The following is a 14,737-nucleotide window of genomic DNA, read 5'->3' as shown; positions in this document are numbered from 1 at the left end:
ACTTGGTGTCACTATTACTCCACACATGACTAAGCTCCTCAGACAGGAGGATTTGTTCAGTTTCACATTACATGTCCCATGATGCATCTGCTGTATTTGTAGTTCTACTTTTACGTAGCAATCAAGTTGTTTTTATGCTTCGTAGGAAAAATAGCATTCACGGATAACATTAACGATCAATCCTTCTTAATCCAGTGTGTATGAAACATGTGTGCGTTTTTATAATGTAAGTATACATTTTCATGTCCGATATTTGCGTTTATATCCCTTATTAGCCCAGGAAATTGTCCTCATATTTCTCTAATGTACAATCACACAACAGAAACGGTGTTGTCTGTTAACAACGAGGAGGCTAAGCTAACACAGCTAAGCTATCGGAACTAAACTGTCGGAACTAATATGCTGGATAACAACGGTGAGCCGTCCTGATATTACTTCCTCCAACATCCCAAGTTATCTACAAGTTTGCTGGAGGCATGTCGATTCTGGTGAGTGTCAAAATTCACTCTGTTAGGTATTGTGTGATCATGTTTTGCTTTGATTTTTCTCCGGCTGTACACATGTTACGTTACGAAGTGGGTGAAGTTTGTTTCATACGTTGACTTGCATGGACGAGGAAATATTAGAAAACATATCGGTATTAATGCTCATAGCATACGAAGTGCTGATATGGAGAACCGCTCAGAAGCATAAAGCATTTTAACGGAGTAGCATCTTATGCAGTAATATCGCAAAATTGATGCAAAGATATCGGGGCGATCGGTGGCATCCATAACTAATTTCTTTTTAGCTTAGTGGTTTCTGTTCTGTATATAAAAGATTATGTGAAGAATGAACGCGCTGCAGCAGCGTTCTGTTTTGTGCTGGAAGACGAAGAGGGGAAACCCAAAGCCGCAATGTTAGCGCAGTGAGGATTGACATGATGACGATGGCAGATCGATCGTTCTTATTAGCAACTGACAGAGTATCAGAGACTGAGAGTATGATGAGATTCTGGCAGTTTGAGAATTGCCTTCATTTTCATGCTAATAATGTTGTAAAACTGTTGTTTGCAATATTTTTACATCAGTTTAAGAAATTTACAGTATATATTGTAATTCTAAATTATAAAAAATATTTTTGTAAATATTTGACATTTTCACAGTGAATTTTTTATTTATTTTTTCAAATCGGATTTTGTTTGAAATCAAAACAAAATTTGTTTTGATTTTGATCAAATCAAATAAAAATCAATGATTTGAATGAACTTTAAACTCATTCTTAGAGTTTAAATTAGAGTTTAAATTAATTTTAATTTTAATGCCATGGCTCTTCAGCATTTATGTGAGCTTTAAGGGATTAATTTTTGCTTTGAGATCTGTTTACTTTCTTCCTAGTTAAAGAAAGCACATTTCAGCAGCAAGGCATTTAAAAGTGCTTTACACCAAATCAAAGACAAAAACACAATGCAACATAGAATCAACAATCAAAACAAAACATCAAGTCAGGTTTTGTCAATACATTTGCAATTTATTACATTTCAAATACAACTCTAAACAAGTGGGTTTTAATTTAGATTTAAAGGAAGTCAGTGTTTCAGCTCTTTTACAATTTTCTGGAAGTTTGTTCCAGATTTGTGGTGCATAGATGCTAAATGCTGCTTCTCCTCATTTGGTTCTGGGGATGTAGAGCAGACCAGAACCAGAAGACCTGAGAGGTCTGGAAGGTTGATACAACAGCAGCAAATCTTTAATGTATTGTGGTGCTAAACCATTCAGTGATTTATAAACTAACAACAGTATTTTAAAGTCTATTGTTTGAGCTACAGGGAGCCAGTGGAGGGACTTTAAAACTGGTGTTATGTGCTCTATCTTCCTGGTTTTAGTGAGAACACGAGCAGCAGCATTATGGATCAGCTGCAGCTGTTTGATTGGTTGGACAGACCTGTGAAGACGCAGTTGTAATAATCAATGTGGCTGAAGATAAACGCATGGATGAGTTTCTCTAGATCTGGCTGAGACATTAGTCCTTTAATCCTGGAAATGTTCTTCAGGTTATAGTAGGCCATCTTTGTGACTGTCTTTATGTGGCTATGAAGGTTCAGGTCAGTGTCCATCACTACTCCCAGGATTCGGGCCTGATTGCTGATTTTTAGTTGTAATAACTGAAGCTTTGCACTGACTCTAGATTGTTCCTCTTTAGGTCCAAAGATAATAACTTCAGTTTTGTTTCTGTTCAGCTGGAGAAAGTTTGGCACATTATCTGTTCTAAGCATCTGTTCTGTGTTTGGATGGGTTCTGAGTAACCTGGTGACTTTAGATGTGCCGCTGCACCACCTGGATAGAATGATTAGTTCATTAGCCCCACCCACTACCCACAGAAAGTCACCATTTTTTCCTGCAGTATGTCTAACTTTTCTCTGTTTTTTATATGGATTTAATCCAGTGCAAACCCACTTAAAATGATAAGGTGATGACATCTGTCAATGCTGGCTGAACAGTGTGGGCGTGGCCAGATGGCGAATGTCAGACCCTCGCCATATTCATACGATTGTCTTTAAATCACACATGGATGATCCGATTGGAACCAAACTTGAAATGTAAGACCTGTGGTAACCTTTAAAGAGCTCAAATGTTTTGAAATGTAATTTGACTCCACTGCGCCCCCTAGGTCAATCCATCCGCTATATCTCCGCCGTAAATGGACCGATCTGCAGCAGATTTTTTGTGAGTCGTCGGGAAGCGCTGCCGAACGCATTCGCGTGTGTCGTGTGGCGGGCGATCGGGCGGGAAAGGTTCGCGACGGCTCCCGCTTCGGCGAGCGGGCGTCGGCTCTGGAAACGGTGCGAGAGCTTCCGCGGCTGCTGTAACTCCGCGGTGGCCGGCGAGCCGGAGCAGCGCTTGCTGCGAGGGCCGCACGAGGCTGCTTGCAGCTTTAATTATTATTATTCCTGCAACTCTTCCATAAACGGCAAATTTGTGGAGGCAATTGTCCAGTAAACAGATTCTAGCACCTGAGCTGGGGATTAAAGGAAATTAAATACAAGCCTAAAACATGTTTCAGATGTATAGTTGTAAAAAAATAAAAATAAATAAACAAATGATGTAGCATTTTAGACTTCTTGCTGTTTTATCACTACGGTTACAGTGATTTTAGCTTTCTGGTTGATTGCCAACAGGAAAATAAAGCAATATTTTAAAATTGGCATTGCTCTTTCACCGGGAGTGTACTGACTGCAGTTTTCTGGCTGATCGACAATCTTTAAAAAGCCTGATCGGCCAGATATTTTTGTGTTAAGAGCTGCTAAATATAGCGACAAAGTTACTAAACTGTCAATAGTGGAGTGACTATTGCAAACCATACACATGCGAATGTGACCTAGTGGGCGTACACTGGCTGAACCTATGCGGAGATAGAAATGCTTGTTTTCGGCCAATCCCCTCTTCCAGTAAATTAGGGAAATATGCGCCAATTGATCAGTGCACCTCTATCGACCACGTAAAATACCAAGAAAACTGACGTGAAAAAGCTTGAACGTTGGCGACGGTTTATAAAGGTCCTGTAAATGAAAAAGATAACTGCACAACAGGTTGGTTCTGTTGCTAAGCAAAAGCACATACGTAGACCTTAACAAGGAAACCAAGGAGAATTTCTCAATATGATATCCTTTTTATTATATTCTCCTCACCTTTCTGTATTCCACTCATCTTTTTCTAGTAAATCACATTTTCAGGAGGGAACTGTAGGCGTGTATCTCATATATACATTTCTTTACGGTGTTTGAAAGTAAATAACCTGGCTTCTCGCTGGCTAGTGGCTGCTTTAACAGTTGGGGAAGAAGAAGAAGGAAAACAGCCCTTCAGATTGACACAATGGCGTGCGCTCTGACAGGGAGAGAGGGCACAGAGGAAGGGGGGGGGGGGGCAGCGAAAAGGAGGAAAGCAAACACAACAAACGGCAACGAGATAGCCTCAATATCAGCACCCAAATGGGATGGAGAAGGTGAGCACAAATCTCAGCAACCCGGTTTCCATTTCTAAAAGCTCTTTCTTCTGGCCTGGCCCTGTTGCTTTTTTTTCTCCAGGATTTTCGGGGTTAAATCCGCCACCGACGTGTCAAGAAAAGCACAAGAGTTACTGTTAAATCACTACACTTTCAAAACATTTGCAAATATCAAAATGAATTTCATGTTCTTCCCCGGCCCTGGAGCATTCCCGGGTGAGAAACGGGATGATTATTGTCACCAATGGCAGGGAGCGATTCTCCAATTTCAGTTGGGGACTCAACACAGCCGAGGCCCTTCTGTCTTTTTTTTTTTATTATTTGGCTCGGTGTAGTGTCTCATGTCTTAACAAGGCTTTACTTGGGGGGGGGGGGCGAACCTTAAATAAAAAAAAACAACAACAACAAAAAAAAAAAAAACTTCCGAATCTGGCTCTGTACGCTACACCACGTTTACGGGGCGCGTGAGCGTTTTGTGTCGCCGGTTTGTGAACTGTGTCGGTGGCTCGTGTTGTTCGCTCTCTTTGCCATTTCTTTGCCTCTCCCTTTAACTCACCCCCGTCTTTCCTTACACAGCATATCAATGAAGGCCAGATATGTACTAGGGGGGTGTGTGTGCCCGTGTGTGTGTGTGTGAGTAGCTGTGCATGGCTGAGCGCAACTGTTCAATAGTTGGGGAGGCTGGCTGGGGCCGGGGCTGGCAAACGGCGGCGGCGCAGACTTCGGCTATCGCACCCAGTTATCGTTTCCCCCATGAAGGGCTCCCTTATCACCCCGGCCCAGAGAGGTCTCCCTTCTTCTCCCATCCCCGAGACACACTCCCCTCGTTCCCTCCCCCAGCCCTCCCGTCTCCTCCCTCACCCCTCCTTTCATATCCACCCGGCGCTACGTCGCACAACATTCATCCAAGAGGGCGGGGGGGAGGGAATTCAGGGGATTGGGGCAGGAGTGTGTGTGTGTGTGTGTGGGGTGGGGGGCTTCAAAGATTCCCTCCGTCACAAACACACAAACTCTCCAAGTGTACATAAATGTGTGCGTGTGTGTGTGTGCACGCCTATGTGTACGCTCAATTTGCCAAAACAGTTTTTCCAGTGTAATTGGGCTTGGGGTACCTGTGTCCATGAGATAGCGCAGCCTCTTCTCCACGCGAGCTGCTCGGGCGTCTATGTGCCTCTGCTCGCTCTCCAGCGCAGACAGCTCCCCAACCACATACTGACTGGTGTCTTTGAACGCCTTCTGTCGACCGGGAGAGAGCGAGAGCGAGGCAGAGCGCGAAAGAATAGTTATGAGAGAGAGAAGGAGGAGTAGTAGTGAGAGTTGGCATTAGACAGAGGGGAGGAGGAGGAAAGAAAAAAAAAAGAGAGAGAGAGAGGGGATAAAAGCAGATCGAGGCCAAGGAGAGAAACAGAGAGAATAATGGAAGTGATGAGGATGAAGCAAGAGTTGGAGGGAAATAAAGGCAGAGAGAGGAGAGGGTAAAATTACTTTACAAAAAACAGAAAATCAGTGCACTTGAAAAACATATTTCACCAAGAAAACTTCACACAAAAAACTGCTGCGTTTTTTATTAATTTCTCAATGTTTCCTATCCCAGTGGTCAACTTTATTATCCATCTATGTTAGACTTTTTCTGGCTGATGCAGATATGTTGTTTTCTTTTGAGGTCTATTCAAAGTTTCACTGAATAGACGCAAACGAAAGAAAAAAAATGTGCAGAAAGTTCTTTTGACAGAGGTAGTAGTTTGAAATCCAATAGAAAGATTATTTTTATATATGTCCTTAACATGAATCTTTTTGTTTTACTGATAACACTTTATTTGAAGGTGTGTGCATAAGAATGATATTATCCTTATGACGTCTCACAATTACACTTTAATGCAGGTTTTGCATTAAAGTGTAATTGTTTACAATGACACTTAATGAAAACAGTTATAAACATTCATGAAGACTCCTTGGTGTTTATGACATCTATTATGTCAGTCTTATGCAGTTTTGATGCATCTAAAGTCAAAAATCAAAACAAAAAAACAAAAGATTTTTTCAGTATTTGACATATTGACCCCTGAACACTGATGATGATCTAAAGACAATCTGCAGATCTCTTTTAAATCAATATTACACCAACTTCTTGTTCCCATCAAACTTTCAAACCAGAAATTTGGTAATTTGGTATTTCCTCAAGTATAATAATCGTTTTCTAATCGTTTGGGTCAACAAATAATGTAAAAGAAAAATGAATACATACTTAGCCAAAAATGCAATTTAAAGCTGACAGTTTATTCATTTGGAAAGTGAAGCAGCAAAAATTCTTTTAAAAATTGTTGACTGTGTGACAAATAGTAAAATACACAGAAAACATGAGGTTTGAAGTCAATCGGAGCGTTTCAAAAATGCTTAGTGTGTTTAATTGTTTAATTGTCTTGACTATTGAACTTCAATGAGAAACACACAACAAAGACCTAAATAAAGCAATAATCACTTCAGAAGCAACGCCTGTGCACAGAATTATTAAAACTTACAGGGAGTTTAACATCTTAACTTACTTTATATCCAAAACTTCAGTTCTGTGGTTTAATATATGGATTTATATGGCTGCACGATAGAAAAATAGTCAAGATACGAATGGTGAATATTGAGAAAATATACTTTGAGCAAAGTACTAAAAATATACTTCACGTTAGACCCAGTTCAGAAGGAGACAGAAGGACTAAAATTACATCCCTGTTTGGGAATGTCTCCCATCCCAAGCAGAAAGCTGTTGCTGGACTGCAGATCTTATTCAGTGACAGACTGCTGCATCCTTGGTGCAGAAAGTATCATCAACACAGATCCTTCCTCCCAGCAGCTGGGAGGAAGGATCTGTTCAAAGAAAGGATCTATCTTTCTTTGAACCTACATTCTGCTGTTACACCTAAATTTCCCCACCATGGGACAATAAAGGATGCGTTTATTATAGTAACAGACTTGTTAAGAGTTGTTATAGTGAACAGACTTGTTTATGTTTTGCAGTTCAGACTCAATCCACCTGCGGCTCACTTCTCCTCCAAGTTTATTAAATTAAACCTTTGATTCAGTTCTGCTTAAACCCTCAAACACGCTCTTCCACTTCAGCAAAGTCTTTCCATTTTCTCAAACATCCCGACACCAACTCCGCTCAACACTGAGACACACACACACAAATACACAACCCCATCATTCTATAAGCATAGGCACTTAATAGACTCTCCATTTGTGACCCCTCTTCACCTCTGTCTCCTGGCTGTTTGCTATTCTTCAGAGAGACTCCCTCTGAGTGAGGAAAATGTTTATTCAAATTTAACCACTGAGGATGCATCCGAAAAATATCTCCATTTTTATTGCTGATGCACTTCGTTTTTCTTAATGGGAAGGAGAACTAGTGAGCAGGAGAAAAAGTTTTTTTTTTTTTTCCCCTCCCCTTCATTCCACCCAGGCCAGCACTTTTTTTTGCTGTACTCTTTCCGGCATTCGAGAGAGTGCATTCATGTACCTCTGTGCACGTCTCATTTGTACAAGTGGGTGTGTGTGTGTGTATGTGTGCGTGCGCTAAAGATTCCCTGCAGCCTCCCCTTCTGCGCGCTCTCGCTCTATCACCATATTTTTCCTTGGCAAATCAATTTTACACATGATCAGCCCACTCCCCTTGCCGCGCTCGGCCCAGCCGTAATTAAGAGGAGGGAAATTACCATATATATTATATTAATGCAAACATCATTCAGCAGGTAATTCTTGGCTGATCGGGATAATGGAAAGGTTGAACACCCATTAACCCTGGGGCCCGGGCACCGGGAGGAGGGCTGTGTGTGTGTGTGCGTGGTTGGATGAGGCCGAGGTGGAGGGTCGAGGGCAGGAGAGGACTGCTTGGGAAGACGGATTCACCTCGTGGTCTCTAGTGGCCCACATGCTCAAACACTCAGCCACTGAAATAATAGTGTTCTTATAAACACTCTCTTTGAGAAGACAATGTGAGACGTGTGTATTCTTAAAGGACGTGAACACGCACACACACATACGTCCACACGGCGGCCCGATATCTACCGCTGTTATAATTAAGGTGGCGGTGTGTTAGATCAATACTTAGATGTCCCCGTGGTAACGAGGGGACGGCTGAGGTAAGAGTGAAAGACTCAGAGGTGGCGAAGTTGAAGACAAGGTGGGAAATGTAAGTGTGGCAGGAACAGAGAGGGAGGAAATGTGTCGAGATTAGACACTAGGACTGAAATGATTAATAGAATTAATTGTGAGTACTGAAAAAAAAAATACAGCCCTCACAGATTTCCTGATTTGTGACTTATTTTGAACCAAACATCCTTCATTTTTTGCTTTTGAAGTGTTTTTAAATAAACAAACCTCTTCTTCGAATGGTCTGTGAAGGTCAAACTCTGTTGGTGAATCTCCGTCCTCGTCGGCCTTCTTTAAATCTTCAGGAACGGATTTCTGTCGCTTCACTTCTGAAAGCAAAGAGACAAAAAAGAAAAAAACAACAACACATTGATATTAGCATAAATAAAGCTACATTGATATTTTACAGGAATACTTGTGTTGGTTATCCAGAGTCCTGTCCTTCATGAAAGGTAAAACTTACATTTTCTTGGAGGTGTGTTGTGGTTTCATAATCCAGAGTAAAATTACAATAGTTTCATTGGTTTGTTTGTCACAAATGTGGTATTAACAGTTACAAAGCAGAAAGCAGCGTAATGAATATCACTGTCACATGACCAAGCAAATACTACATAACCAACCTCCTCCTCCAGAAACATAAAGACAAGAAGATGGAGATAAATATTGTTTTTTGATATAGGCCAGTTTATTTATCGGACCGATTCTGATGTGTTTAAAAATGACAAATATTGTCCGGTAGCAATATTAGGGCGTTCTTTAATTTAACCTTCATTTTACCAGAATTAAAACCTCTTTTTCAAGGGAGTCCTGGCCACGAGGCAGCAGCAAATATGATACAAAAAATACACAGTTAAAAGAAAATGTCAAGTTATAAAAATACGGCTACATGTCATTGAATCAGCCTCGAGCAGTTATAGTTTAGATTTAAACAAATAACCGAGACGAATTTAGTCAACCTAAAAGTTTCTAGTAACAAGTTCCAAGAGGAGAGAGCAAAGTTGGTCTAGTCTAATCCTGGAAAGACACTCATTCTTGTTCTCTTAACAAAACTGAGTACAACTAACCTTGGACTGATTCAGTGGTCATGAATGACTTTGCCAAGTAATAGGCAACATTAAACAAGATAATTGCAGTATGACACCAAATTACCAACCTACTAATGGCAAAATTTGTTTTCAAGACTAAGCTGGATGTGAAGTGGCCTCCCTAGCTAACTACAAAGGTGTGTGTCTGAGTTACATTGTCCTCACCCGGTCTGTTCTCCACATACTGACTGAAGGACTTCAACTGAGTCTTCCTCACAGCGGAGTCCTTGTTGAAGACGACGGGACTCCGCAGCCTCTCTGTGGCTCTGCGCAGGCGCTCGGCCCTCAGCTCCTCAGCGTTGTTCTGAGACAGACAGAAATACACAACCTACTCAAGAACAATGATCCATCATCACGACACAACACCTGCATGAGAACAAAACGTGAAAGAGTGAATCTCAGGTCTGCATCAGACATTTTATCAAATACTGGTCCAAAGTAGCTCAAATTAACCATTTACATAGCTACAACCAGAGCAGCGGATAAAACTGGTACAAGTTGGTAACTCGAGGCCCGGGGGCCAAATCCAGCCCGCTGTAGCTTTTTGTGTGGCCCTCTGACTCCAAGTTACATCAATAAGTGCCTCCACTTTTTTTGTAAATTCACACAAAAATCAACCTTTTTGCAGATTTTACTGCAGTTTTTTTAAAATCAAAATTGGCCAGAAACATTGTGTCTAAGTGACCTCAGCCTTACTTAATGTCAAGTTGTAGTCCGTGATCAATACTGCGATTAGTAAAAAGTCACATTTAACGTCTTACAAATCCTTACTATTTGTAAGGATGGTAAGGAATCCTTACAAATAGTTCTAAATTAGCACCACAAAATCTGATTTTGACTGTAAAAACCCACAAAAAACAATCAAGAAATTCTGGACGGACTGAAAAGGTGTTCAATTATTATTTCATTTTAAGGAACACTTATTAAATGCTGAAACAAAGGGCTGTTTATTGATATGTTAATAGTTTAATGGGATTTATCAGTAGATTCTGACACAATCAGCCCTTTAAACAACATTCAGATTTTTGATAAGGCCCAAAACAAAAATGAGTTTGACACCACTGGTATAGAAGCTTCATTATAATTTGTTAGTATATGCCGCTCTAAAAAAAACACACACACAAACAAGAGCGTTCATTCTCTGTCTCACTCATGAGCAAGACAAAAAGGAGGCAATTAACTTGACTTTCAACAAAACCTCAAGCCAGAAAATATATTCAGATTATGCAAAATGCCCCCCCAAAAAAACCAAAACAAAAAAAAAACCTGCTATTGTTTTCAAAGTGAGCACATGTTAAAAAGCTACATGCTCCCTCTATCAGGACTGGTACGCAGAAACGCTTTATTACCGACACTCCCGAGTATGCCAAGCCGAGTGGAAAAAGAAGCCGACTTCGGGTTGAGATTGACGTCGAGGCAACGTTAATAAGACGGCGAAACGTGTAATAAAGTCGACAATTAGGGCAAACACGTTCCACCGCTTGAGACGGAGGGAGATAGTGAAGCAGGGTGTGAGGAGCCGGGGACGGCTGATAGAGGCGGCACGGGAGAATGGGGGAACGGGGCGTAGACGAGGAGTTGTTAGAGCGTCTTCACATTATTGACTCTCAAAAACAAAGTCAGCAATTAGCCTGTTTGCTCTTTGTTTTGTTTATTAGTCTGTCAGCTTCCGCTAGCCTCTTAAAACCTTGTGTCAAATTGAGGAAAATTTATTTATGAAGTGCTTTGGGCTTTTATACAAAAAGGCCAATTAAATATTTTAAAACAGGACAAGAGCTAAGATATGTGGAAGCACTGATGTCCTTGAGTGTGCTTTTTGCGTCTAGGCGTGTGCGTGTGTGAGTGTTTGGATGCACATGCACTCGTGAGTATATTTAAATTCACTGAAGGGCATAAAAAGTAAAGAGCAAGAGGATCTCAAAGCTGAAGGTTCTCAAATGATGACTGAGTAACAGAATGTTGGAATACTTTGTGTTTCTAGCTTTCAGGGAGGATGGGAACATACTTTAAAAAGGATCTGGTGTCAGAACCATTCAAAGTTTTTATTTATTTATTTTTTTACCAGTGGTGGGCATGGTTAGGTAAAACTTTAGCTCCGTAAGCGCGAAAGCTCTACACCAACACAATGTGTAGACGAAGCTAAAACTAAAGCGCTAACTTCATTTCAAATTCCATCTGCCTTTGAACGACTACAATCCTTAAGCACTAAATTAGCTCTGACAACATATTTTACATATTTAATAATGCCCTCCGATGTTTACTTTCATCTTATTCTCTACTGTCCATGTTTTATTACGTTCCTGTATATTTATTTGAAATAAAGTTATGGGGGTGGAGGGGAGAGGCAGAGCGAATGTGAGGAGAAGAAACAGAACTGCTGCATAAATAGTCTTCACCCACTTTAAAATGAGAGCACAAATATAAACGTCTATCTGAATTCTTAACACTTGATAAGTGAAACTTCAATACAGATGTTGAACTTTTTAAACTGAAAATGTAGAAAATTTTTAATAAGTTGGATAAGTTTTTAAGCGCTTAAAAACTTATCTAAGAAAGTTCACTTAGGGGAAGCTATGAGCTTAAAAGCAGTTTTTGCTAACTAAGTAGTTAGCCTGACTCAATAGGCCTACTAATTACTCTGCTCTATAAACAGCAAAATGGCAGAAGTGTTATTCTCCTCAATTGTCATGTTTACTTAACTGTTAATCCCCTATTGTTATTAGTCACTGTATAAAAATAATAACATTTATTCTATTAATTAGACCATGTCAGTTTTGCTGTAAATGTTTGTTAATACTGTGACACTGTAAAACTGTGGTATTTTTACTCAAGATTGTCATACAGTAAGAATCTCATACCCATTTTTTTCTCTCGCCATTATGAAACCATTTTGAAACCATCTTTTACCAGAAAAAAACAAAAAAACAAAGTTCAGCACTTCAGATCTCAATCAAACTGCATAAAATCATGATAGAGTTTGTGTTTTACTCCCTGTGTGAACTGACTCCTGCAGGGTTTCAACTGTTCTTTCTCTTGAACTGATCTTGAAACTTTGATCACATTATGATGTCTAAAATTTCAGAAGAAAAGAAGAAGGCAACACAAAGATCCACAATCAAAGATTCACAATAAATAATTCATAAGCTTATATAAATAAAACTTTAACTGGATGCGTCCTTGTCATTTTTTTTAATGAAGATTTACAAAAAACATGTTTGTGCTACACTAACATAAAACTGCAAGTCCTTGTACCGTTTGCAGAGAATAGTGCATTTAGCAAAAATGTAAGAATCCTGAGGGAACTGATTACAGCCCAGAGATTCCTTACTATTAGCAGATGTATCACTTAACTGTTGCAAAGCTGTGGCTTGTCGTTTGGTTGTTTATCTGCCGCCGCATTTCAACCAAAGGCGAAACCATCTCAATCACTAAATCTCACAAGCATACCGAACACCTGCCCACTTGGCTACCCCTCTGTTTCCTTTTCACACTCTGGCACGAGCAGATATTGGGGTGTTTGGCCCTTCTTGCTCTCTTTCATTCTCCCTCCATCTCTTATCGCTGCTGCCATCACTGTGGTAAGCTGCAGCAGTGGTGATTCAGGGCTTTTAGTGCACGAGAGTCTGTAAATGTGCATGCAGGGGGCTGCGTGACTAATGTTGCAGTCTGCTGAGCGTCGCATGCCCTTATCGTGTGCTGCCGAGGCTGCGAATACACACAATCAGTAATGAGAGGGACGGTGTGTGCTGGTGGGTGATGTTCTTGCGGGGCGTTACGCCGGCCTGGAGGAGGACTCTGTGGAGCCCCCAAACCTCCTCATTTTAAAATCACAAACATAATGCAAACTCGCAACAACTTTCAGAGAGATATCTTAGGACAACTGAAGAAAATGTAGACAGATGTAGGAAATGAGGCTTTTTTTGCTCCATAGTTCGGTTCCTAACACTTTTTTCACCTTCACAATCAGACGTGACAAAATGGGTCAGTTCAGTGTTCCTCCACCTTTCCGATTCATTTATAATTCTACACAGAGCAAGTATCGCACATCCTAAACGATGCGCAATGACGATTTGTCTAAAGGTTTTGCTGAAAAGTCTCCACATTAATACGATCAAATGAAACGTTGCACATTTTGATAAATCAACCCATTAAATTGCAGTGATGTCAGTAACGGGTTACAAGGTAACTGACGCCGGGCCACTTTTTTCAGTAACGAGTAATCTAACGTTTGCTATTTCAAATCCAGTAGTCAGACTACAGTTACTTATCGAAATCACTTTGCGTTACTGTACGTTACTATTTTCTTTTGCAATTAAATTTTATTTTCGTGAGGATTTGAGTTTTCTTGTTTATTTTAGGTTTCTGTGTCTATTGAGTCTCCGTGTTGTCCTGTCTACCCTTGATTGTTCCCAGCTGTATCTCATTTCCCTGATTACCCTCTGTGTATTTAATCCCACCGGTGTTCCTTGTTCCTGGTTGGGTCCTTGTCGAATCTGTTGTTTCTAATCTGTCTCGTCTTGTCTCGTCTAGTCTGGTCTGTTGTTTGTTTTAGTTATTTCCAGTTGCTACCAGCATTAGCCTTCTGCTCATTCTGTGCTGCCTGGACTTTAATTATTGTTTGTTTCATCATTAAATTCTTCGTTTCATTCTCGACAACCTGGGTTCTCAGCATCTTCCTCCCCACCTCTTCACTACATATCATGACAATTTCTTCTACGCGTCTTGGGGAGTGACCGACGTTTCTGTGCGACATTATCAGCAGCGACAGAAATGTAAACGACGGAGGGAGAGGTGTACTTTGTTGTGGGAAAAACAGGAACTAATTTGAGTTTTTAAGCTAATTTAGCCAAGTCTGATTATTACAAGCGGCTTTGGGCTTGATGTTTTGTAAAGTCGCTTGCAAATTTAATGAGTCGCAGATTGTGCTTTTTGGACTAGCAAGTAAGCAGACATAAACGCCAGAATTTGTCTGACATCCAGTTAGTCAGACTCTCCCTGTCCACTATGTCTTTGTTAATGTCAAGGTAACATGACGCTGAGCTTCGCATTGCGCTACGACAAACTGCAAACATCGAGACTAATCTGAACAGCGCCATAAACGTGAAAACAGCTATGAATGAACGTGTCCGTAAAGTTGCGCCATTATAAATACTAAACGCCATTATAATGATTAATATTAAGATAAGTGTCACAAATCTGTGCAGCCATCTGAGTTGTGGAGTCGCAGGAAAAGCTCTGAGCTCCGACACCAAACGCAGGGCCGTAACAGAGAACCTGGAGGCTGCTGAAAATAACTAAAAAAGTTACTTTTAGTATAACTTAGTTAATTTCTAAATCAAGTAGTCAGTAATCTAACTAAGTTACTTTTTCAAGGAGTAATCAGTAATCCAATTAAAGTTACTTTTTCAAAGTAACTATGCCATCACTGTTAAATTGTTTCTGAATCATTTTGATTAAATAATCAATTGGGAGGATATTGGTTTGGCTGCAGCTGGCTCCTTAAGGTCAGAAACAGGGGAATGTTTAGTCCA

At 40.4% G+C, this 14,737-nt stretch overlaps 1 protein-coding gene across 12 annotated transcripts in view; it reads right to left on the bottom strand.

The window, feature by feature from the left end:
* The window catches only part of ehbp1 (EH domain binding protein 1), a 169,450-nt gene that overhangs the window by 42,163 nt on the left and 112,550 nt on the right, over positions 1-14,737 (bottom strand). For 10 of the 12 annotated variants that reach the window (XM_044136431.1, XM_044136434.1, XM_044136430.1 and 7 more), the window contains 3 exons: positions 9,372-9,510; positions 8,350-8,450; positions 5,094-5,217 (listed from right to left, as the gene is read on the bottom strand). In XM_044136431.1, coding sequence (XP_043992366.1) covers positions 5,094-5,217; positions 8,350-8,450; positions 9,372-9,510 — 364 coding nt within the window. The remainder of the gene's footprint in view (positions 1-5,093; positions 5,218-8,349; positions 8,451-9,371; positions 9,511-14,737) is intronic. The other 2 variants (XM_044136437.1, XM_044136436.1) reach the window with 2 other exon arrangements.

This window comes from Gambusia affinis, linkage group LG13 (genome assembly GCF_019740435.1).
Source record: "Gambusia affinis linkage group LG13, SWU_Gaff_1.0, whole genome shotgun sequence".
Taxonomy (NCBI): Eukaryota; Metazoa; Chordata; class Actinopteri; order Cyprinodontiformes; family Poeciliidae; genus Gambusia; species Gambusia affinis.
The sequence above is the reverse complement of the archived record's forward strand: the minus strand, read 5'-3'. Positions and strand labels throughout refer to the sequence as shown.